Genomic DNA, 26698 nt, shown 5'->3' on the forward strand with positions numbered 1-26698 from the left:
CAACACTGTTGTGTAACTTCAGTTAAATACTTGTATGTGTGTAGATTAGAAAGAGCCGAGGTAAGATAAAGGATCTGCAGTATTTTATGAGGTATTAATCGTACAAAGGTCAGTTTTATACAAGTAGAAATGTGTATTGATCTTGTAGTAGGCTGTCAGTAATGGCTACGCCTCTCTATTTGGACTGGTAGATCTCGGCAGACTGGCAACTTTAAAAGTAGCTCTCGGTTCAAAAGAGGTTGGGCACCCCTGATATAGGGCTTACACATGGAGCCGTTGGACCCCCAGAGCGTTGCGTATGCCGGTCTACCCACCTTGGGACCCGTTATCGTTACCGTAGTCGTTTAGTGCCCCCCCCCTCCCACCCCACCGAGCGGAGCAAGGCAACGCAAATTAAAATAAGAAGCAGCATTTTACGGCGCGCTATGCATGGGGCCACCTTGGGGGGTTTCCCGACATGTCGTTTCAGTAAATTAAAGAGTGTTTCATGTTGTCGTTGCTGTGGACCTTCTTAATACCTTGGAAAATGCCGTTTAATACTTTTTAATAGCCTTAATTTTTGCTAAATTGATTTATCAACTTTTAATACTTTTTAAGACCCTTTTTAAGACTACCCTATCCAATAATAATCCAATGCACAGGCAATAATGTAATATAATACATTATTTTATATATATATATATATATATATATATATATATATATATGAGTTACAACCGGCCCCTTGAGTGCAGCCATAATGCTGATGTGGCCCGCGATTAAATTGAGTTTGACACCCCTGCTCTATACGGACTATCTTCTGGTTCTCCTCTGGATCCATCCACTATCTCTTGTCTCTGTCCAGTGAATTACACTTGTGTTACTGGAGCAGGTAAAGCATACAAGATACTTTCAGCATTATTGGAGCACGAAGTGGAAGCTTGGATGAAACACAGCGGACTTCTAAACAATGGACACCCGCAACTTAGAAGAAACAAAGTTGGGTTTTATGCGTTCTAATATTGCAATGCAAACCCATGATGTAATGACAGTAATTAAGAATAATTTAGTCATTGAATGCTCATTTCAGTAGATTTAATCAAACAAAACAAACATATTGGACATGGCCTCAAGACTGTAACCTCTTCACATTATGTTGAAATAGTCAATTACTAGCCATATTTTACACATTGCTGTTTTGAATCATTAATATGTGGATGACAGTTGAACTGGAGGATGTAACATTTATGCCATCTAATGGAAAGAGGACGTATCGCTCTGTTGGCGTCGTTTGGACAACAAAAACAGAGTGAAGCTCTCATTTGATAAACAATCTTTGAGTACAGACCCCGTCCTGCAGAGAGCACACAACCGAACAGCACGTTTTTGGTTTAGTATCACTTTACAAAACGTTTGCGTTAAGACACTTAGACTAGCTGGTCCATTGTAAAGGTCAGTCCTCCTTAAATAAGCAGTGGGTGATCAGCAGGTGAAAGGCAGGACACAGGAACTTGGTTTTGAGGAGATGTAACGATTATTAAACAAGAAATAGTCGAGTCAAGGGGTCAAAGATATGCACATTTGTGATTATTAGCGAATCGGTTGCAGGTGGGTGAAATCAGGCTTAGGGAGTAACGTATTACATGTAACGGCATTAGTTCATCAGGATACAAAATAGGCAAATGTATTCCTTTACAGAAGCAAAAAACAATCAGATAACAGGTACATTTATGTAAAACAGGGCTCATTAACAGGATAGCAATGATACAAAACACTTACCACAATACATCAAATAATCCTATATCTCTATATGGAAACTTGGAGCCCTCAATTCAAAATAAAATGGTTCATCAACAGTCAGTGGTTAAAGTATAAATCAGAAAATCAGTATGACAAAAACATTAAAAATATTGTCCACTTATGTTGATAAAGATGGAGTTCATTTAAGTCTTATATGAATGTTGTGCGACAATGTTAATCCAGTCAGACAGATTTTTCTCATGTGTGAACTAGGGCTGCACGATATTGAAAAAAACAGACAATGCGATATTTTTTTGAAGTTTTTATTTTTATAAAATTGCACATCCCTGCGATGTGAATATGCATGCGCATATCGCGGTTATCGCCATGACAGGATATATCGTTCAGCCCTTGTGTGAACTGTCTTAAGACTTATTCATTGTCCTCTCCATCAGCTTCTGTTTCCTTGCTGAGCTGCTGGTTGGAGGCTCTGCCTCTGCGTCATCCTCAGTTTGAATTGCATTAAGCTGTGAGGACTGACGACCAACACACTTGTGTCTTTTGAAATCAATACGCCATTTAAATCTTTTGTCACAAACATTGCAGCTGTATATTTCCTCTCCTGTGTGGACTCTCATGTGTGTCTTTACATTTATACTCTGTGAAAAAGCTTTCTTACAGACTGAGCAGCTGTGTGGTTTCTCTCCTGTGTGGACTCTCATGTGTTCCTTTAAACTTCCACTCTGTGAAAAAGATTTCTTACAGACTGAGCATCTGAATGGTTTCTCTCCTGTGTGGACTCTCATGTGTTCCTTTAAACTTCCACTCTGTGAAAAACATTTCTTACAGACTGAGCATCTGTATGGTTTCTCTCCTGTGTGGATTCTCATGTGTTTCTTAATATCTCCTTTCTGTGTAAAGGATTTCGTACAAAGAGAGCACCCAAATGATTTCTTTTCAACAGTACGTCGTGGATCACTGACCGATTCATGTCTATTTTCCAGTGAGTTTGAGTGTGATGCAGGTTCTCTGGTCTCCTTCCAATCAGCACTGTGTTCAGTGTCAAGTTCAGAAGACTCTTCAGTGTCGTCCTCAGTCTTTGGTTGTAAACTGCTCTCTGGATCTGAGTTCCTGGCTGGTTCTGGTCCTCGACAGTCATCTCCATCAGCTTCTGTTTCCATGTGTTCAGTTTGTCTTTGATGAGGCTGTGAGGACGGAGGTTTCTCTTTATCATCTTCACTCTTCACAGAGTCAGGAGTGAAAGTGGACTTGGTGATATCAGCCTCCTCAAGCTCCTGAAGCTGCTCTCCCTCCTGACTGATTCTGAGTTCCTCCTGTTCCTGCTTAATGTGTGGGGGGGGGCTCTGGGTCCTCCTGGTCCAGACTGGTGCTCCACTCCTGCTGGTCAGGGAAAAGCTCTTCTTTAACAACCACCAGCAGCTGGATGTCTGCAGGAAACAGTAAACACACATTCAGAAAAAACTGTTAGGTATTAGCATTTAAAAATCTAATCACCATTAAAATGAGTGACATTTTGCAGCCCTAGTTAATATACTTTCATATTATCTTTCTTAGTCCCACCTATTGTGTATTTTTGTCGGTCAAGGTCACCTAGCAGGCAGACGAGACGGGGATAGCACCACACACACACCACACACACACACACACACACACACACACACACACACACACACACAACACACACACACACACACACACACACACACACACACACACACACACACACACACACACACACACACACACACACACACACACACACACCACACACACACACACACACACACACACACACACACACACACACACACCAACACACACACACACACACACACACACACACACACACACACACACACACACACACACACACACACACACACACACACACACACACACAGTTAGTCCAACAACACCCTTTGCTCGCGGCATATTCATTACAACAGACACCTATACACTCCCTAACCCTAACGTTTATTTGTAGATATCTCCTAAAGCCTACAAATAAACTGTGAAATGTAGGCCTGTTACATTTATTATTGAGCAATATATATTTATATGCTTTCTGCACTGACCTCAGCAGCTGTTCTCACTGTAAAATCACCTAACATCCAGGGGACATGTGATTAGTGAGTAAACTAACGGTAAAGGGCAGAAAGTCTGATGCACATTTGATCATCTCAAATAACTTATAATCACAACGGGAACAGTTTGCAGAGCTGTGCTTCGTTGACAGAAGTCCAGCCATGCGTCACACCTCTTTTAAACATCACTGTTGGCTGAAATCGTCTCAGGAGAATACTTCAGTGTACCCTCGGTTATAGCTCCTCTAGAGACACTCCTCTCTCCTCTAAATCAGTGTATCCTCGGTTACGGCTCCTCCAGACAGCCTCCTCGATAATCGATCCTCGACGAGCCTTTAGAGACATTTGTTTTCCTTCGAGACGGCGCGCCGACATCCGTTTCCGGGTTGCTGCCGGAGGACCTGGGAGTCTGAGACGCGAAAATTATAGAAATGAGAAACGGCTCATTTCCCAGGACTCGCGCGCGTCTGCTTGACGCCGGGACGACCGGCTGCCCTCCCCGACGCGAGGGCCCGCTCATCACTGCGCGCACAAGTGCGACCGCAGTTTTAATTTCATTTTGTTTTCTCATAATGCCCAGTATGTTGTTTTGATCTTGTAGTGGAAATTGTATTATATCCTGATATGTTTTAACCAAATGTGTCTCATTTGGTTAGATGTGCTGTTTTCCTCTATCTATCCTACTTCAAGGCCACAGAGCTGTTTTGGCTACTGGGTTGAGACTCACACAAAGTCACACGAGAACTTCTACAGCTCAAGGCCAGGTGTCTAATAACAATGTGACCGTGTGAAGACAGATTTCTTACCTTCCCACCCTTTCCTCAATATAAGCTTGAAAACTATATTGAACTGCGCACACTCGCGCAGACTATCCTATACTCTGTGAGACCTATGTCTATATTTTATTGTATCTGATGTTTGTTCGAATAAACATCACCAGAAAGACAACTCTGTCTGATTCACCATTTATTTGTTTTCTGACTTGTACTCTACAGTATTGGGGTTTTTAGATTTCCATAACAATTGGCGCTGCGAGCAGGGTCTCTGCAAGTTCGATTGGGAACACCTCCGGACGCTGGTGGTGGGCGCTCCAGGATCCGCGGATCTTCCTCTACCGCGACAGAAACCGTATGGGATGAGAGGACCAGCGCCGGGGGTGGAACCGATTGACTTCACGAGATCCAACAAACTCAAAGGCTTTCCAATACTGGGTGAGATGTACAATGTCTAAATTGTTTAAAGTTAAACGTAATTAAAACTCCATGACGTTTATGAAAGGGGCTGCTCGAAGAGGGTTTATCCCGTCGTAGATAGTGGGTTTACGATTAGTTTTTTGTGTGATTTGTACTGTGAAACAAACATCACATAGGGTTTATCCCGTCGTAGATAGTGGGTTTACGATTAGTTTTTTGTGTGATTTGTACTGTGAAACAAACATCACATAGGGTTTATCCCGTCGTAGATAGTGGGTTTACGATTAGTTTTTTGTGTGATTTGTACTGTGAAACAAACATCACATAGGGTGTATCCCGTCGTAGATAGTGGGTTTACGATTAGTTTTTTGTGTGATTTGTACTGTGAAACAAACATCACATAGGGTTTATCCCGTCGTAGATAGTGGGTTTACGATTAGTTTTTTGCGCGATTTGTACTGTGAAACAAATGAGGGGATTTTGTCATGGGAGCAAGGCAAAGTAGGGGGCTTGTACACCCTCCTGAGGGCCCGATTGTAGACGTCATGAGAGTAAAATATGGTGAAAACAGTCTGTCTAAAGAATAAATATATGGACGGAAATGTTTGGATTTCCAAAGGGAGGTTTTTGAGTAAATTAAAAATCAAGAAGTCTAAAGAATAAATGTATTCTTCAAGAAGAAGTAGAAATACAAAGAGGAGGATTAAAGTAAAAGACTTATATAGAAAACTGGACACTCACAGAAAGTGTTTATAATAAATACTGGGAGGATTAAGCAGAATGCCGTGAAAGAAGGCAGTTGGCCTGGGGCATTAAAGAAAATATTAAGGTTGAAGATGAATGTGAAGAAAAGAAGGAAAATAAATTATTTCCAAAACTATGTAAACCCCAGACATCTCTGTGTTCTTCCATTGCAGGCCTGAGTGACCTCTCCTCGACTGGGTATCCTTTCCCTCCCCGGGGTACAGCCCTGGCAATCCGGCTGGCCCACCTCAACCACCTCCACCGCCACTACAAGCCACAGCCATGCAGTCAACTCCAAGCTCGCCACCCCCATCAGCCCCAAGTAGATGGGGACAACAGCGGGATAAACAAACCCAAGCCCAAGCAAGTGTTTGGGCAACACACCTCAGTAATGCCTTTCTCAACGGACTCACAGACACAGCGCAAGCTACGCAGAATGCTGGCCAGTCACAATACCGAGGGAGAGGCAGAAGAGGTTTTCCGAGGCAGAAGACGAGAAGCAAGACCTTCATTTGACGAAAGATGTTTCAAGTGTGGCAGTGTTGAACATTGGATTATGGGACTGCTCACAGAACACTGGCGAGTGGAGGCAGAGAGGGGGACAGCAAGGACGGGGCCATTCACAATCAGACTGACCTACACCAGATGGGGAGGAAGGGGCCCGATCGAGCGAGATGGAAATTCAGCCAGCATCATCGAACCAGGGAAGTGAATACATACACACACATCATGCTATGGAAAATTGGAAAATGTAGAAGACATGCCTGTGGTTAAAGAGGGTACATATTTGAAATATGACAGTGAAACAGCATTTGAGAAATGTCCCACACTAACTTTAGCTGTCATGGGTGTTGATGTTCTATAGTAAAAAGGGCAGATTTGCCTGATTGCAAATTTAGTGGTAGATTTATGCACTCAATAGGAGCGGCTGGGGTGATTGTAAAGGAGAAGTTTTTGTATCACTTCACAGTAGAGATAACGGTGATGATAGTCAATCCATTTCCCACATCAGTAAAAAAACAGTTTCTTTTATCCTCCGTCTGCCTAATAAATTTACTGGGCAGAGATCTGAAACTCCGGTTCGGCTTAGATCTCATTTATTCCACAAATGAGGGGTTTAAAGTCCGGCAGCCATCTCCTACGATGGTTCAAAAACTGGCATTTGATGATAAAGAACTGTGTGAATGTGTATTAAATGGCTGCTGACATATCCTGATTCTCAGGTGCGGGGTGACTGATCAACGTGTTTTTCCACCAGCTGTGTTCATGGACTTCTCATTTGCATTATACGTGCTAACGTTGTTGATGATCCGTGTAAATGTGGTTCCCTGACCGGGAATGATGAGAGTTTTTCTGTTAGAATGTGTGAATGAGGAGCTCATGCTTAAAACTAAGCTTGAAGTTGGCTGCGCAGCTGCATTCCTGTTGCACACCCACACAACACAAACTGTGTCAAATCCCAGGGGCGGTCCACACATTTCACTAGTCAGGGGCCCCACTGATAGATAGAGGGATTTGGATCCAATCGTTAAAGATTTGGAGTCAGTCACTGATTGGACACCTACACACACAGAATATGTTATGTACTATATGTCAGGTGACATGTATAAGATGAAAATGTGCACAAACGTAGCCGTTCTGCGCACATTGCTGTTGGTTGAGGATGATGAGGTAATTATTATATCTCTGAGCTTCCTGCCGCGCTTTCAGATGGGCCATGCTCACTCTGGGCAGCTCACAGATATGACGTAGGTTTAATGTCCATGTTGATGGACTCAGTGTTTACCTCTCTGCTTAAACAAGGGGTCATTATTCCGTGTAACGATTCCGGTACTTACTCCAGTGTTTCCTGTCAAAAAGATCAGAGACAAAACCTCCTGACGAGTGGAGATTTGTCCAGGATTTACAGCTGTAAATGCTATGCAGCTATGCCCGCTCGTCCCAAGTCGCTTATCTGATTACTCCAAAAGTTCCAGCCTCTGCAGCATTTTTTTTACTGTAATAAGATCTCTCAAATGCATTTTTCAGTGTTCCTGTACACAAAGACAGTCAATTTTGTTCACATTTGAATATAAGGGTAAACCTTACAGATTCACACGTTTGTGTCAAGGCCACTGTGTACAACCAGGCATTGTGTACAAGGTCGGTCTCTCTCCAGAACAGTGTGGAGCTGATACCATTTCCTTGTTAAAATACCTCGCAGCCGAAGGCCAGAAGGCTAGTTCGTCTAAACTCCAATATGTACAAAGAACAGTTACATTTTTGGGTCATGTCATTTCAGGAGAGGGGAAAACGCTTTCAGATAACTCACTAAGCGACAGATGATGTCATTCTTGCGTATGTGTGCATAACACACGGCTGTTGTTATGCTTGCTGTGATGTTACATTAGTCCATTCTCTGCTTGTAATTATGCCGTTACAAGTTTCAAAGTTGTATTTATCATCTGAATTTGCCGAAACAAGTTTGGTATTCTGAAGACCAATACTTGGTTTGTTCTAAAACAGATGAAAACAAACTGTCTTTTATACAAAATGGAAGTATTATACAAGTAAAACTACATGTTGCTTTAATCCCATGTAATTGTAGAATGAACACAGTCTTCCTTTGTATAAGTAAGGTGTTCTGAGTAGTCAAAATTACCTAAAATCATTGTACACATTGGTAAATATTATTTTCCACTTGTTACCATTGTGAGGCTATATTTACGCAGCTCTGCGTGATTTAGTAGCTAGAATTCAGACTAATGCACTACCAGAGGTGGAATAAGTACTCAGATCTTTTACTTGAGTAAAAGTAGAAGTACCAGAGTGGTACAGTAAAAGTCCTGCATTCAAAATGTTCCTCAAGTAGAAGTAGAAAAGTATTATCAAAATATAATACGGTAAAAGTATTCATTGTGCAGATTGGTCCATTTCAGAATAATATATATGATATGTTTTATAATGATTGATCATGAAAGTGTTCTCAAAGCTGGTAAAGGTGCAGCTAGTCTGAATGACTTTGTATACTGCAGGGTAGCTGGTGGATTTACTCCAGGTGGAACTAAAGTCTGATTCAACACTTGATTAGATTTCACATCATTCATCCACATCTATGAAGTAACTAAAGGTATTAAATACATGTAGTGAAGGAAAAGTACACCGTGTACCTCTGACTTATGTTCACTGCCAACCTAAAGTACCTAAAAGAATAGTAATCAATAATGTATTGAAAAGTTATTTGGCTGATTGTTTTTATATCGACTAAGCCAGGTTATATGGGAGGCCCAGTCTACGAACCCAGTCTACGAACACTCTAAAAACAAATGCTTGGCTTAACAAAGAGAATCAAGGCAATAGGTTGCATCAATGGTTATTGAGTTAAGACAACTTCTAATGACATTTTGTTAAAGCAACAAAGTTATTTGAGTTAGGGGAGAAGGCGTTTCCTCTACAATCAGGTGTTTTCAATTACCACTTACTTAATAATTGGTAGCATAAACACAAGTTTTTAAGTTGATTACTCCAAACGTTCCAACTTGTTTTACCGTATGATTTAAATGTAATCTTAAGTTGTGTATACTTAATTACCACATGTTGAACATGGACAGATGTTTTTAAGTTGACAGCCATTTGTAAATTAAGTTGCTCCAAATAATATTGTATTCAATAGGGTTTTTCTCTTAGCTTATTCATGTTTTTTCCTTTAAAGAAAGAAATTAATTGATTCCACAACAAAAATATTAGGCAATTCACTTTTTATTTTTGAACTGCAGTTGGTTATTTCAACACATGATGTTTCAATCAGGAGAGTTTGAATTTCGAGTTGTATTTGAATGACAAAAGATGACACTCACCTTAAAATGTCCTTTGTATATTTCTATTTGTCTTAACTGTGGGAACTTGTCCAGGCATCTTAAGTGGGAGTGGATTTGAAATCCTTAACTCAAGGTGTAGAACAATTAAGTTATCAAGCCAATTGCATTACAATACCTCAACTTGAATTTAGGGTGAAGTCAATTAACGCAGAAATCAGAGTTCAAATGACACAATTAAGTTGATGTAATTACCAACATTATTACATCAACACAACTTATAAATTAATGTTGCAACTTAAACTGTTTATCTAAAATCAATTAACTCACATTTTTTATCTTGCAACCAGTGCATTTAATTAAGTGGAGGTGAAAGGTCGCTTGAATTGGGTTTTTAGATGTACAGATCACTCATTTTGATATTAATATTAAACTTAGTTTTCTTTTCTTCAATTTTTCATCCTCGTGTAAAATGCTATCACGAAACACACATTTGGTTGTTTATAGCATAAAGAACATCTGAGTTAATGTGAGGTAGGGAAATACTCATTTGAGTATGTGCATATAAATATGTAATTTACAACAGCTGTAAGATGCTTGAAAAGCTTGAAAAGTGCACCTTGAAAAAGCTTGAAAAGTGCACCTTGAAAATGCTTGAAAAGTGCTTGAATTTGATTTTGGAAAAGGTGTAAGAACCCTCTTATTGACCTTTGCCTGAAGGTGACGAACACGACTGTGTGCACACCTAGACCGGACTTAAAAGACGTTCCTCTGACCAACGCTGACCTCATTTTGTATGTTGATGGGTCTGCCTCTCGCGACCAAGGGGGAACTAATCGGGTGGGGTTTTTCCTGTTGTTTCAGATTCTGCTGTACTCCGTTCCGGACCAATCCCATGTCACCTCTCATAACAAGCAGCAGAGCTCATCGCACTAACTGAAGCCTGCACGTTTGCAGAAGGCAAAACCGTGACTATTTACACTGACTCACAACAATTTCTGCAAGCAGTACAGACCCAGTTTTCCCTAAGAAATTGGGTCTGCTAATTTACTGCTGACTCAGCCGCAAAGAAAGAGTCTGATTCCTCTCGCACCTCACGCACCTTACACTCATTTGTTAGAATGCCTGTCTCCTCCTTCACTGACAACATGTCGTCACTTCAGCAGCTAGCTACACCAGTTGAGAAGGCTCGGTGGAAGGCTGTTGGGGCTGTTTTTGACACATGGGTTGGACAATGTGTCAAAAGGGGGGATGTTAGAGGCTATAAATCAGAAGGGGGGTGAAGGGGGGTAATTTGCATTAAGCAAAATTCATTTGAGCACCTAATGCTGGATTTCATTGAGTTTAGCCCATCAGAGAACATCTTAAATTAAAGAGGGAATGGCAAAATCAAAAAAAAACTAGCAAAATGCTGTGCAGACACAGGTCTGTCATGGACACAAGCTCTGCCCATTGTGCTGATGTACATGCGGATGTGGGAACGAACACGGAGCCAACTCAGCCATTTGAAATCCTTTTTGGGGCTCCTCCACAGATTGGACTCAAGGCTCCAGGATGTCCTCTTCCCTCCACAACTTTGTGTGAGGATGCTATGTTGCTATGTTGTATGTTAACCTGTCATCCACTTTAGCGACTGCCACTGGTCCACTTAACCATCTCCAACCCGGCGACTTCGTGCTGGTCAAGGATTTCCGGAGAAAGAGCTGGAAATCCAATCGTTGGTCCCTACCTGCGTCTGGTCAACCAGACAGCGGTCAAGGTCGCCGAGAGAGAGCTACGTGGGTCCACGCCAGCCACTGCAAGGTCGTAGTCACAGGAAAGGAGAAACGGTAGAAGCAGAAGACAACAAGTGACGTGTCCTAATCACCAACAGAAGTAGATGACAACAAGTGATGTGTCCTAATCACCAACAGAAGTAGATGACAACAAGTGATGTGTCCTAATCACCAACAGAAGTAGATGACAACAAGTGATGTGTCCTAATCACCAACTTGCACCACACTTGCACTACATACACTAAAACACACTACACACAAGGTGTCACAAACGAGTGCCAGCTGAGCGGTTCCATATGCTCTCTGGTTCCTCGTTTGTGTCAACGGTGTGCGGAGTCTGACTGTCCGTGTCACAAAATCGACCGAAGGAATACACACACACACCCCATGGAGCATTCCCACCTCGTGATGACGGCTCACCTGGGAAAACGACAACGCAACCGTGAGCAATGTTGATACTACTGGAGAGCCTGGACAATCATAAAATGGTTCCTCTGCATACTTGCCATGATAGTTGTGTTAGGACTAGTCCTATATTTTATGTATCCATGGTCAGCACACAGCATGTCAGCCAAAATCGAGATATCTAAGAGGTACATGGGGAGAGCAGGGCGAACCACACGGGCAGAGGGGCTGGTCAAGACAGGGATTGGTAACATTACTCTAAGGGATGGGGAAGATAGCACAGTGCAGTTACGGTGTTTACAATATCTCGTATTGCATATTCAGTGTCCCTGGAAGAATCCTTTCTAACGTAGCATTCCCTGATGTTAACCATATTTCCCTCCAACTGGCCTGGCCCAGTAGTGCTGGGTTTAGCTCGCCACAAGATTACGTTTGGTTGTGCGGCGACAAGCTCTATCAAGTTCTGGCTCCCCTCTGGATAGGTACATGCACTCTAGTGGATTTGAATTCAGCAGTCACGGTCCTCACGTCCTTAATGTACACGACGCATCATTACCCAGAGTTCCAACACCACGAACACCACAAGGTAAAAAGCCCATAACATAGATACCTTACACGTTCGGCTAGAGAACCTCACTTACGAGACGACGCAAGGCTTCCAGGTCATGCCCCATTCATAATAGCCTCTAGGAACATGCTCATGCAGCAATTTGCTCTTGACCTGTGTCATATTATATGTCTGTTTGATTATCCCAATACTGAAGAAGTGCGTTTCCAGCATGGTATCTTTAGCTTTCGTTCAGTATACTGCTATTCCATTACAAGACAATCCTTTGCGCCACAGTGAGATAGACTAGCTAGAATCAGAAGAGTCTGATTCCGACACTACAATATAATCAATATAATCATGTGTATCGAGTGTACTCTCCTCTTATGCTTACATTATATTGGAGTCTGTCCTCCACAAAAACAGCCAGTTTTCTATGATATATTTGTGATGTGTTTACTTAAACCAGTGATGGAGTGTATTCATTGATGTGTTATATCAGTCTATCCTGTCATTTGTTTTTTTATTGATCAAGTATGATCAAAAGGGGGGAATGTAGTGGACATTTTATTATATCCTGATATGTTTTAACCAAATGTGTCTCATTTGGTTAGATGTGCTGTTTGCTCCATCTATCCTACTTCAAGGCCACAGAGCTGTTTTGGCTACTGGGTTGAGACTCACACAAAGTCACACGAGAACTTCTACAGCTCAAGGCCAGGTGTCTAATAACAATGTGACCGTGTGAAGACAGATTTCTTACCTTCCCACCCTTTCCTCAATATAAGCTTGAAAACTATATTGAACTGCGCACACTCGCGCAGACTATCCTATACTCTGTGAGACCTGTGTCTATATTTTATTGTATCTGATGTTTGTTCGAATAAACATCACCAGAAAGACAACTCTGTCTGATTCACCATTTATTTGTTTTCTGACTTGTACTCTACAGTATTGGGGTTTTTAGATTTCCATAACAATCTTCACTTGCATTCAAGCTATCTCCATAATTCATTTGTGTTTTCAAATTGGATTTTTTAAGGGAAACTGGCTCTGAGGAAAGGAAAAAGGTGAAATGTTATCATTAGGCCGTGTTGTTGGCTCCAATAAGTCTTCCAAAACGGCAGGCTTTATTAACAGCCAGTGCTTACCCCCGTAAATTATTTCAAACAATTGCTTATCTCCATTCTCCTTGAAAGATCCTTAATCCATGTGCTGTTATGGTTCTTCTTACGTCTTGTGTGCTTGTTGTTTTTTTGTTGACAAAATATAGCGACAGCAGGACACAAATAAAGTCGCTGAGAGGCTGAGGCCAGGCTGTCATTTCAACTTGCGGTCAACAAAAAAGTACAACGGCCCTGTGTCACCCTCTCTTCCACACACACCTCACGCAGGTGAACAGGATTATAATGAGTGCCGCCCATATCCATGTGACCCAAGCCAACCAATCAATAGTGCTCAAACTAATATCTTATATTAAAACAAAAACGCAATACTATACATGTTTCATGGCTCCTACAGGTTTGGTCACCATTTATGTAAACACATATTTCCATTTGAGGGGGGAGTGATTAGTAAAATATGCATGAATGAAAAAAAAAGAAGTTAAAAATAGGTGAAAAAAGTAAGATACCCTTTTAAAATGTGTTGAGAGCTAAAACTAGTCTTTGCTGCTGCCTCAAAGATGAGCAGGGGGAGAGGGGGAGAGGAGGGATACAGGAGAGGCTGATTCAGGAGCCCAGACACACTCACAACTATAAATGAACCAAAAATAAATAAATAAACAAGTTTCAGTGTTTTTTCATATTGGATATGGTATGTTATTGGTTATGGCCATGTTCTTATGACTTTATGATGATTGAAATGTATACAGTTCTGTTTCATATGGGTGTTCCCTTAGATCTAGTCTCTTTATTTCCCCCTCAAAATGCACCAGATTGATGCATTTAATTCCAAAATTAAAAAGACAAATCTTACCGGGGGAGCATGCCCCCAGACCCCCCTAGAGGATTTGAGGTCCACCCCCACATAAAATCACATGGACAGGTTCCTAAATATATTTTAAAAAATATTTAAATAGTAACCCATGTCCATATGTTTATTTGTGGGTATTTAAACTATAGGGCTATCACTATGGGCAGCAACGCTGTAAATATTGGCAAATAAATCCAGCAAAATGGCACAAAAAAACTGGTAGTGGCCTGGCTGGGTGTTTAATTTCCGGCCTGAATTATTGTTTCGGTCCTGCCTGTACCTGTTCGCTCTGCCATCGCATCAAGGGTCTGCTCACAAGCGACCAACAGAAAGGTTACCACCACAAGTATATTTCAGATCTGTGGGAAACACTGTGTATGGTTAATATTTGAATCAGTAAATTAAATGGCATATTATTCAATGTATGTATTTTTAGAAATATATTTATTTTGGTAGGTTTGCTCTTCTGTAATAAATTATAATTGTTATAATAAAGTACATTTGTCTAATAATACTTACATACTTTTACTTAAATAAGATATGAATGCAGTACTTTAACAAGTAATGGAGTATTTTCACAGTGTGGTGTTTGTACTTTTACTTCAGGATCTACTACCTGCAGCAAGTGCTGATAAAGAGTCTAAAGTGTTATTAATGTGATAATAAAGTGTAACTGAAGAGTTTAAAGTGTTAATTAAGAGTAAAGGGAACAGACCTGCTCTGTGTATCCGAAGTTGAGGCTGTAAAACAGCGTCCAGTAGTGTCTGGAGTCTCTCGTTCTCCTCTTTGGAAAGAAACAGCTCCTCCTCGAGCTCTGCTATCGTTTTTTCAAACAAAGCAAATATCTCTTCAGCAGCAGCAGTGAGTCGCTGCTTCTTCAACGACAGCAGCATTTGGACTTTACTCATGTTTCCTGGATCACCTTTTCCTGCAAACTCCGTTAAACACACCGTTTCTCTCTCCATCAAACTCTCAATCTGACTAGTGTTGCTAACGTGTTTCCAGTTAGCATGCTAAGCTAGCTCCTTTAGTCCGAGATAAACGCTCCAGAAAAAAGAGCACAGAGTCCATTCAGAGGTTTATCCAGACACACAGATGATGGATCAGTAGTGCTGGAGCTCACACACGCTTTATCGGGAACGCAGAGAGAGAGAACCGTAGCGACGAGACGCCTCCTCGATCCAGGTTAGAAAGAGCTTCTTCTTCGCTCGGTTTTTGGGGGATCGCAAACAGCTTTTAGTTGCATACCGCCACCTACTGTACATGCAGGGTTGGGTTGTAACGGAATACATGTAACGGTGTTACGTAATCAGAATACAAAAATCAAGTAACTGTATTCAGCTCGCCTTACATTTGAAAAACGAGCAATCTGATTACAGTTACTTTCGTAAACCTGAAGTGAATACGTTTTGGATTACTTATTGGAATTATTGATGGAAATATTTCCTCACAACATTTAATATTCATTATTAAAGGTACAGTCGAATCATCACAGCGCACAAACACTTTTACCGCCGCAGATGGACCAAAAAAGGGAGCGAAAAAAAGGGGCGGGTCTGCTCAGTGAAACAATAACAACGAAACATGGAGGAACAAAAGTCTGCGTTTAAGTAGTGTGTGTGTGTAGAGGTGTGTATGGTTAAAACACATCAGCCTGCGGTCGCTCTTTAGCCTTATGATTCTGAAGGTAAACACAGCGAAGACGGTGCGTGAAAGGCACTGCACGCTCGTTTCTGAGTTAACCCTCCCGCTGCCTCATGGTGCTGCAGAGATTTCATGAAGTGAAGGAGGTTTCCCTTCTATAAAACAGCTGTGGGCAGCAGTAGCGTGGCGTGGGGAAAAATGTAGGGGAAGCCAATAATACGTCCTTTATTTTGGGTCGGGAGTGTGGTGGTCAATGTAATAACGTAACCAGATGAGTGATTACAGCACCCGGTATCATTTTACACACATGTGTATCATACAGATGCAGGACTTACACACGCCTGTTATCTAACCGACAGGTCCGCACGCACTCTCCAGCCCAAACTCTAATAAGCATTAATTCACAAACTAAATCAGGAGATCGTTAACGTGTTATGTCCGATTCGCTCGTTTTTTCCTCTCTGTACACAGCTCCAGTTTGGGCATTGGCCTGTCATCAGATTGTATGTTGTTGATGCTGTAGCGGAAGTTTAGTACAATTATTTTTGATTAAATACTCCAAATCTCCACCCTCCATAATTGCACTTGCTTCAGTTGCTTGCTACTTTCTAACGGCGGTGAGAGTGGTGCAGTGGCGCTATCTATCTTCTATCGATTAGATTTATGATTCAAAAATTATAAAAGTAGGGTAGACATGTGGATATGATCCGACTGAACACAACGTGCATTTATCTAACAGGTTTGTTTTCCACTGACCTTATTTCGAGCTATTTTCCAAAATCCTATGGAGAAATCCCATTGCGTTTTTGTCGAGGGAAACCGAGCGCAGCTTACTTCCGGGTTTTAGGGCGCGTCACTGCAACACTAAGTTGATGCGATTTGATTGGATTGTGAGGCAAATGAAGCCAGCTGCCTCAGGCTTCCCTTGGCATGGCCCTGACCAATCACAGGTCGGCAGGGGCATGACATGAACCTCATCTGATTGGTCAACCCCAGAGACGTGCACACATAAGAGGCTTCTCAATACTCAAATTTCCCCTCCTCGACTCCCCTCCTCGGTTCCCCTCCTCGAGACTTAGACCCGCCCACAGGAGATGCGAGCGGAGGACCGAGGAGAGAGGAGGGGAAGCAGCAGACGTTTAAAGAAATGAGAACTCCTCTCCTCTGAGCGGTCATTTTAAAGAGACGTCCGTTCATTATTACGTGGCAACAGCTGCATCAGCTGTTGAGTGTTTTGTCATAGCGCTGTATCTCTGTTAGATCAGCTGAACATTGTTCCCCCACATATTTACTTTGAATTCATTGAGAGTGCGGTATAATGAGACAATAACAGGCTACAGACACACACAGAAATATATTTATATAAATATATACAATTTAAAGTATGAGAGCACTCTCATAATAACGTAACACAATCAGAGACTGGATATATCCCCCCCTCTCTCTGGTCGCTGAAATGGGGAATTGAAATTACGGGCCAAAAATTGTATTTACAAGCAGTGGCGGCGCCAGAGATTTCCTCTAGGGGGTGCTGTGGGGTAGCTTGACGTTTCATAGAGGGTGCTCAAACATTTAGGGTTTCCCATTAATGCACCAGCGCTACAGTTGAATTGTCTACTGCAACACTCCCCACACACACACACACACACACACACACACACACACACACACACACACACACACACACACACACACACACACACACACACACACACACACACACACACAACACACACACACACACACACACACACACACACACACACACACACACACACACACACACACACACACACGCGACTGTTACAATGAAGGCTCGATAATCAGCTCACGGCATATAGGCAGGGGTAAAGTGCTATTTTTACAAGTGGAGAGCGGACCTCACCTCCTCTAGGAGGGTCCTCACCTCCTCTAGGGGGGTCCGGGGGCATGCTCCCCCGGGAAGATTTGTTTTTAAATATTGAAGTTAAAAGCATCAATCTAGAGCAACATTAAGAGATCTATGGATACATCTCTCAATACCCATACGAAACAGAACTGTCAACAGATTTACTTTTTCTTTATAGATATTTTACAAATCACTCCCCTTTTAAAACAAACCGTTTGAGACCCACTGAGATAACTAGACTAAAGTTAACCATCTAAACACTAAGAGAGTCCTTTACTTCACCTGAGCTGAGGTTACCTGAGACTCTCCGTCTGACAGGAGAGAGTTCTCCCTCCACCTTGTTGTTGAAAAAGCTCCTTATATCCGTTAGCTTGGCTAGCTAGCACCAGATGCTAACCACTGTCACTACCCGATCTGCAGCTCTGCCCGATCTGCAATGCGCATGTGCGAGATGGTCCACCATATTGGACAACTCCGGACGGCAACCCAAGATGGACACTTGACACAGTGGCTTTTAGCAAAGCTCAAAAATAAAACGAGAGAGAGATGAGTTATTGTTATTACAACGTGACTTCACTATTATTTAACAACTCTTTTTATGGGGTTCTTTTATTTGGGGTTAAGTACATTGTCAGAATAAGTGAGAAATGAATTTAACTTCTGTTAGACAGCTATATGCCATACGTTTTTGCACACATTCACAGTAAATATGTATTCAGTATGATAGCTGTCTAACAGAAGTTAAATCCATTTCTCACTTATTCTGACAATGTACTTAACCCCAAATAAACGAACCCAATAAAAAGAGTTGTTAAATAATAGTGAAGTCACGTTGTAATAACAATAACTCATCCCTCTCGAGTTTTCCTTTTTAGCTTTGCCAAAAGCCACTGTGTCAATGTTGTCCTATTTGGGTTGCCGTCCGGAGTTGTCCAATATGGCGGACCATCTCGCACATGCGCACTGCAGATCGGGCAGAGCTGCAGATCGAGTAGTGACAACCACAACGATCTCCGGTAGATACCCACTGGTGCGCGAGGCGAGCTCTCTCGCTCGCTCGCGCACGCACGCACGCACACAAAATGGCTCGTGCCACACACACACACACACACACACACACACACACACAGAGCAGGGCTTGAATGAAACACAGAGACCCAGAAGTAAGCTACTTGTACTCACGAGGCCTATTATGTGCAGAATCCCTCTCGCTTTCAGTTGGTTTTGATTGAGTGTCCACACGTGGACGTTTAAGGATTAAAAACGATCAATTTTTCACTTTGCTGTTAGCAAATCATTTGGCGCTCTAGCTAACAGGAAGTCACCCAAGTGTCACAAAGTAATTTAGTCTATGGGTAGGTCAAAAATCGAATGGGTGCTGGCCATTGGCCTAATCATATCACCTGTGTTGGCTTTATGTTTTTGGTCAAAAATGTGTTTGTTTCACATATGCATTGATGTAATCAATAATATTTCTAATTTAATTTAATAAAAATAATAATAATAATTTAAAATTTTTTTTTAAAAAAAACATATTTCTTGGGGGTGCTTAGGGGGTGCTTTGGCAATCCTGGGGGGTGCTTCAGCACCCCCTAGCTCCCCCCTGGCGCCGCCCCGGTTTACAAGTAGGCATATTAAAAGTAAGCAGAGGACACGAAACCAACTGAGACCCGTCTGTCCGCCGCATGTACGCACTGTACAACACACACCTACACACTGTACAACACACACCTACACTGTACCACACACACCTACACACTGTACCACACACACCTACAGCTCCTAAAGCATAAGCCGTTGTGTATTTTATTATGTGAAGCAATGGTCTTAGAAAAATATCGACTCTTTGTTTGTAGATATCTACTAAACTAAAGCAAATAAAGAGAGTAGGCCTGTTATACTGAGTGATATATATTATACACACTGCTCTGCTTTCTGCACGGACCTTACAGCTGTTATCACTGGAAACATCGCAACGCGATGAAAGCAGTTTCTAAAATAATATCCAGGGGATGCATGCATAGCTGTCATTGGCTGAGATAAGTCCGGCCGTGCGTCACGCCTACACCGTTCCCGGAAATGCATCCGTGGAGGAGCCGTGGAGGAACCATCAGTGTATCCTCGGTTATAGCTCCTCCAGAGAGCCTCATCGACGCTCGATGCTCGGTCCTCGGTGTGCATTTAGAAAAATGAGACGTCCTTCAAAATGGTGCGCTGAAATTCATTTCCGGGTCACTACCGGAGGACCGAGGAGTCGAGCAGTCGAGGAGGGGACATTTGAGTATTGAGAAGCCTCTATAGACTCTAGGTAGTGCTTGAGCACCTGCCCGTTTGGCCCTCTTGACAGCAATGTGCCCTTTTGAAAGTTCGTTTTTTACAGTTTTTTTTAATTGATTTTTTACAGTGTACTGTATGTGGCTCATGGTAACATCGATCAATTCTGGATTAAAAGCTTCTAATATATACAACAAAGCCCCAAATGCGCGTTGTAATTTTGTCAGACATCCCCACACACACGTGCCCCGCGGCACTCCCGTACGTGCTCTGGCTGCAACCCCTCCCTTCCCTGCTCTCAACGTGAACGCGCAGCGCGCAGAGCTGACAGTCAGTCAGTCAGACAGGCCACGGCGGGTCTGTGGTGCAGCAGCACGCAGCAACACGATTAAAAGTGCCCTAGTGACCACCAAGTAAGTAACCACCAGGTAACAAATACAATGAGTGTATTGTTTAATCCCCTAAATCAGATGCCAAACTAAACTATACATGGTTCGTACGGTCATTGAAAACCTGGAAAAGTCATGGAAATTCAAAATGCAAATTCCAGGCCCTGGAAAAGTTATGGAAAACAATATTTTTCCCAAAGTTTTGGAAAAGTCATGGAAATGTAACTAAAGTTGCGTCAAATATAATTTACATTTTATCTAATCGCCGAAATAATCTGCGGTCGCGAGCTGTTATGTGCCATCATGACGCGCATGGTGTTATTTTTTTAATATATGAAGCGCGAGCTGTGTGCTCGAGTCTTCTTGCCTGTCGGGCCGGCTGAACTCTGCTGCTCCGGGATGAGGGTCAGCTACATTATCTACGGTGTGTTCGTTAACTGTGCAGAGTCACTGTGGCACAGACTGAGCCGCTGGTGAATAGCTGTTAGAACGGGCCGTTCAGGTGTTCAGAGCAGAGCGGCAGAGCGTGATGTGAACTGAAACGATTTTCTGTCGCAATATCATTGTCACTATCTGCTAACGTTAGCTTTAGCCTTCGTTTTCTAATAGTTTTTTTCATAGGCTATAAACAGAGGTGGTATAAGTATAGAGATTGTAGGCTACTAGAGTAAAAGTAGAAGTATACTCAGATCTTGTACTTTAGTAGAAGTACTCAGATCTTGTACTTAATAAAAGTAGAAGTACTCAGATCTTGTACTTGAGTAAAAGTAGAAGTACCAGAGTGTAGGAATACTCTGTTACAGTAAAAGTCCTGCATTGAAAATGTTCCTCAAGTGAAACTAGAAAAGTATTATAAAAATACTAAGAGGCATGAAAATACATTTTCAAAATGCTCAACAGTGCTGCCAAAATTATAAACTGACTGCTACACAATTAAAATGTCACCTTTTTCATACCTGATGAGTTTGCATCCCTGACTACAGTTGCTTTAGCGAGTAGAAGCTAGTAAGCCTACTATCTGATTTGTTTTAGATAGGCATCTGCATCAGACAGCATATGGTTATTGAAATAAATATATATGCAATTACGACATACAAGATGTGCCTTTAATAAATCTCACACTACTAAGGCAGCCGGCGGTTCCACCAGGGGCGTCAATCCCGGGGGGGGGGGGGATTTCGTCCCCCCCCTTAGCTTCAGATTGGACCCCCCTAAGTCATTTAGAATAATACAAATAAATGTTAAAATAATACATTTTTTGATAATAAATCAGTAAAATCAGGCAAAAATAAGAATTAAATAACATAACCCTAACCTAACCCTAAAACCGAAATAAAGTAACCAAAAACCGAAAATAAACGAACAAAATCCGCCATTATCCGGCAAATTTTTGCGCACAATTTCGGAGCGCACAATTTCGGCGCGACCGCCACGACGACTCAGAAGGTGCCCTTTTTTTTCTCTTGAGCACCTGCCCCTATAAATGTCTGTGCACGCCTCCATTTTTTTTCACCAAGGGAAGCCAATTTCGGCTAGCCTCCTCTCGCAACAGAGAGTGCAATCTACTGTTTCACCATAACATCTAGAGGGGCGCTGTTTCACTCTTTGTAAAATACTCAATGAGAATGGGGTAGAGACGGGCCGGCAGCAACACACAACAAAGAATTTCCGAAACTAAACGAAGTGTTTTTATTTATTTATTAAAATTATAACTACAATCCGAAAAAACAGAGGAAGCCTGGCTTCCCTTGGCCTCCAGGAGAAAACGCCACTGGTGGGCAGCAGATAGGCTACTGTGAGTGTCACGGACATGAATTCATAGATCAAGGCAGAGTGGTTCACAGAGTCTCCTGTTTTGCCAATCCGGTGCTTAAACAAATATAGCTCTACACCCCTGGCCGACATGTCCTTAAAATGAAGTCCGAGTTCAACATTTTAATTAATGTCCTGCCAACACTGGCATGACAGAATGCGACATGCCCGTTCTAAGCCGTGTCCCTCACTCCTCACATCCCAAGCTGCATCCCCAAAAAGTGTATTATGTTGTTGCATCGTTTCAGATGTTATGTTTCAGTTGTGCTCTTGATAAGCCATTAAAACAGTAAAAACACGTTCAGTTTCCTTTTGCTTTTTGTGTCTCCTGTTCACCAAAACATACCCATCTGTGATGGAAAAAGAAAGTAATCAAAAAGTAATCTGATTACGTTACTTTTTTAAGAGACGTAACTGTAACTGTATTCGGATTACTTTCAGAGCCATGTATTCAGTAATCAGTAACAGATTACATTTACAAAGTAACCCTCCCAACCCTGTGTACATGAGTGTGTATCATCATGTCATTCCATCTCTAATAAAACAAAAATAACGAAAAATAAAATAAGAAACCATAAAAAAAAATAAAAAAATAAAACAATCATCCATGATCTATTCTAACCTATATTGTTAATGTATTTTTCCTACCCCAGTTTCTCTCAGAAAGGTGAACAGTGCCTTTCTGGTAGCTCTTACTCCCTCTCCTTTTGTTCCCAGAATACCAACCACACTCCATTCTCTCTCTGCCTCTATAACTTTATCCTTTCGTTTTTCTCTTTCAGCTTTATAGATGTCACAATGTAATAAGACCACAGTTCCTAAACTTGTCACTGTCACTTTTCCCCATGACATACAGAGTACCATTCAATGCTGTGTGATCCAGTCTGAGTCTAGCTATCATGATTTCCTCCCTTCTGTTTATTTCTGTATACATATTAATTGTAATTGTCTTTAGAACTTTATGATACGCTTTGCCTTTCTCCTACCTTTTCTGCCAGATCTCCATCCCTTTTTTCTTAATTACTGCTTCTCCAAGTTGAACTGGTAATGTTATTTCCTTTTGTAGTGCACATTTTGCTAATTTATCAGCACACTCGTTCCCTTTTACCCCCTCATGTAATATACTGAAATCAAACAGCTTCTTGTTAAGCCCCGAGCCTGTTTTTCAGGTCTCAGGCTCGAAAATGACATTCCCAGAACAAATGACCATATCTTCCCTACTAGGGTTACATTAATAATCTTTTTTCTCAAAGCAAGGTTACACCTGTGAGTTGGATGTAGAAGTGTCAATATATATAGAATCAATATAGATGTTTTTATTTTAAACTAAATTCAGATTGAACACAGTAAAAACATTTTATTATTGTGTCCGTCCAAAAAAAAAATTACTTGAACCACCCTTGAATGATGGGATGGTAGACTAAACGCTTTAGGAATCCAAACTACAACATATAATAAGTACCCTGTATCAAGATTGATGCAAAACAAGTGACATTTGACCTTTTTAGAGAGATTTAGCACAAAAAAACACTTCTGGGGTCATTTGGGTGGATTTGACCTATCTCTGGCCCCCTTGGTCGATTTTGCTGATTGACATCTCTTTCTAACCGCCAGAGCCAATGGAATCGAAGGGAACTCCCATAGACTCCTTATTTGGTAATGTGTGTGTGTGTGTGTGTGTGTGTGTGTGACTGCTGCATAGCCAAGACCGGAAGCTGCGATACTTCACATTTCTGCTACACTGACTGCTGTATGATTGTTCCTATTGCTGTTTTGTCCTTTACAAAATAAACACAGCATTTCTATAGCCAGGGTTACATTTACACGTAAGGTACTTCATTTGGCTTTCACTGACGAGGATAAATTATATATTTTTCTGATTGGATGGAAACGAAAGGATGAATCTGCACAGACATGGACAACCTGATGTGATTGGATGATTATGGTGACATATAAGAGCCTTTATCTGTATCCAACAAGAGTTGGACCCACGTACACTGAATACAGATGTTTGTTCCCAAAATAACCCAGAAAAATGTGACCATTTGTTGATGAACTTAGCAATATTACTTTGTACCAGTTGTTGGCCTTTTTGGAAGTTTTGAAGCACAAGCCAAAACTGTTTTCCCTTTCTTTATCAATATCAACAACAAGTCATACGGACATCATAAGGACATTTTTACCTGGGGCGCTTCCCCTTAAGAAAACAAAACAAACTCAACATTAGAGAATATTTTATATTTGAACCACCAAATGAAGTGAACATTTGCCACTGGTATAAATATCAAAGGGTCCTTTCTGAAAAAACACCTTGAATTGGCAATCAGGTCACATCTGGCACAGCTGCCGTCACACACACAGGTCCACCAGTGATAAACACGTTCTATATATAATCTGTATTTCTGCCCTGAAGCTGCTAACTTTACAACACAAAGAAGCAGATATTGGCATTGTAGAAACCATTATTGTTTCTACTAATGTAACAAACAGATGCAACAATCCCACCAGCTTACAAAACATGTGGTAAAACAGCTCTTTGTCAGAGATTAAATCTATGTCACAGAGAATAAGCCAATTCAACAAAATCATGATTGTATTCTGAGAGCTTTTCTGCAAAGGATTGACCTTTATTCTGAGAGGGTGCTGGTGTCAGTCGCCTTCAACATAAAACACTATTCTTGTATGGAGGATTGTATCTGTAACTGATCCTGTCAAACACTTCAGGGTAACTTAGCTATTCTTCTCAGGACATTATTTTGTGTTAATACATGATGAAATTATGTCAATGGCTCTTTTATGAAATGATGAATGGCACTGAAAACACAGGAAACACAAACTCACATATAAAGTCTGAATAAAACACGAGATTTAGATAAAAAACATCTATGTATAAATATAAACAATCACGACAGAGAAACTTAAAATATGTGGAGGAGGAGGGGGGGTAACAATACAGTACAGTGAGTGTTGAGAGCAGTGCATTCAAACTGAAAAACACACATTAATAGGTATATAGAGGATATCCAGGTAGAAATGTCTATCTGACCAACAGTGGTAATACAAGTCGTCTATAACAGAAATGTGTAACAGTACAGTAACTCACAAACACTGGACTCCCAAACCAAATGACGTGGAATGAACAAAAGCTGAAGCTTTTTGTCGTTTTTCTCTGATGTGTTTTTCGCTCACACACAAATCACTGCCAGCGTCCCGGGTCAGCAGGGGGTCCTCGGGGTGCTGCCCTCCTCTCTCTCCTCCCCCTCAGGATGAGCCACAGTGGGTGAGAGGGGAGATAATTAGGGAGGGAAATTACTAAGATTAGAACCATCAAATCTCACCATCAATCCCAAATAAATTGATGGGCAGTAAAAAATAAATACGAAAAATATGAACATAGCCTTTAAGTGTATTTATCTATTTGTATTATATATACTATTTTGTATGTTCTTTCCCACTATGACTATGTATGTCAGGGGTGGGGAACCTTTTTCCTCTCAAGGGCCATTTCAATTTTTTCAACATCTTCCGAGGGCCGTTCAAATTATTGACCTCTACTTAAAAATCACAGCCCATTAATTTGGCCTTTCTTTCAGGCTTTGCAAAGAAAAAGCAACCTCTTAGTCCAGATATCTTGCCATGACTCGCGTATGCATGCACGTGCACGGTTGTGGCATGACCACCAAACAGAAAGATATGGACACAAGATGTGTGCAAATGCATTTAGTTTCCTATCCATGTGAACATGATTTAAGTGGGGGGGGACCTAACCTCCTCTAGGGGGGTCCGGGGGGGGGGGGGGCATGCTCCGGGAAAGTTGAAAGCATCAATCTGGTGCACTTTGAGAGCAAAATGAAGAGATCTATGGATACATCTCTCAACACCCATATGAAACAGAACTGTAAGCAGATTTACTTTTTCTTTATGAATATTTTCCAAATCACTCTCCTTTTAAACTGTATTCTTGTTTATTAATAACAACTTGTTTTTACTGTCATATACTATTTTATACCTGTTTTTTTTTGTATAACTATAATGATCATATAAAGATGTGCCTTTACCTCACTGGTTGGAGAAAAAGCTTCTTATATTCGTTAGCATAGCCAGCTAACCAGATGCTAATAACAACAAAGTTATTGACTGTATGATCAGTATGACAGATGAACAGATCGCCACTGGGCTTTCAACTAAAGACACAGCCACGCAAAAACTGCAGCATGTGTACGGCTCCTTATGGGTACTGCCATTTTTAAAGTCCCGGAGTGGCGTTCTGGTGCTCTCCGTTAGAACTGCACCCCTGTCAGACGAGACATATACCACGTGATGACACGTTAGGCTCGTGTTGTGTTCAAGGACCATGACCGTTGCCAGGAAAAACAGGCACTCGCTTGTTTAATTATTTTGCGGTCTGAAAATATTTGAAATAAAAAATATGAAC

At 41.5% G+C, this 26698-nt stretch overlaps 2 protein-coding genes and 1 pseudogene across 3 annotated transcripts in view; 2 read left to right on the forward strand and 1 right to left on the reverse strand.

The window, feature by feature from the left end:
* Positions 1–6598, forward strand: part of LOC117534291 (zinc finger protein 32-like) — a 32285-nt gene extending 25687 nt beyond the window's left edge. Inside the window, exon 2 of the mRNA XM_034198488.1 lies at positions 5935–6598. Coding sequence (XP_034054379.1) covers positions 5935–6473 — 539 coding nt within the window. The 3' untranslated portion in view covers positions 6474–6598. The remainder of the gene's footprint in view (positions 1–5934) is intronic.
* The window catches only part of LOC117534283, an 865641-nt pseudogene that overhangs the window by 639005 nt on the left and 199938 nt on the right, over positions 1–26698 (forward strand).
* Positions 2497–26698, reverse strand: part of LOC117534293 (phosphatidate cytidylyltransferase 2-like) — a 118771-nt gene continuing 94569 nt past the window's right edge. Inside the window, exons 1-2 of one of the 2 annotated variants that reach the window (XR_004567170.1) lie at positions 14972–15088; positions 2497–3167 (exon numbers count right to left, since the gene is read on the reverse strand). Coding sequence is in view for 1 of the 2 variants with exons in the window: in XM_034198499.1 (XP_034054390.1) it covers positions 25460–25523 (64 nt within the window). In the remaining variant the exon portion in view is untranslated. Of the gene's footprint in view, positions 3168–14971; positions 15089–25366; positions 25524–26698 lie in introns of those variants that run through there. The other variant, XM_034198499.1, reaches the window with a different exon arrangement.

The sequence above is a fragment of the Gymnodraco acuticeps genome, unplaced genomic scaffold (assembly GCF_902827175.1).
Source record: "Gymnodraco acuticeps unplaced genomic scaffold, fGymAcu1.1, whole genome shotgun sequence".
Taxonomy (NCBI): domain Eukaryota; kingdom Metazoa; phylum Chordata; class Actinopteri; order Perciformes; family Bathydraconidae; genus Gymnodraco; species Gymnodraco acuticeps.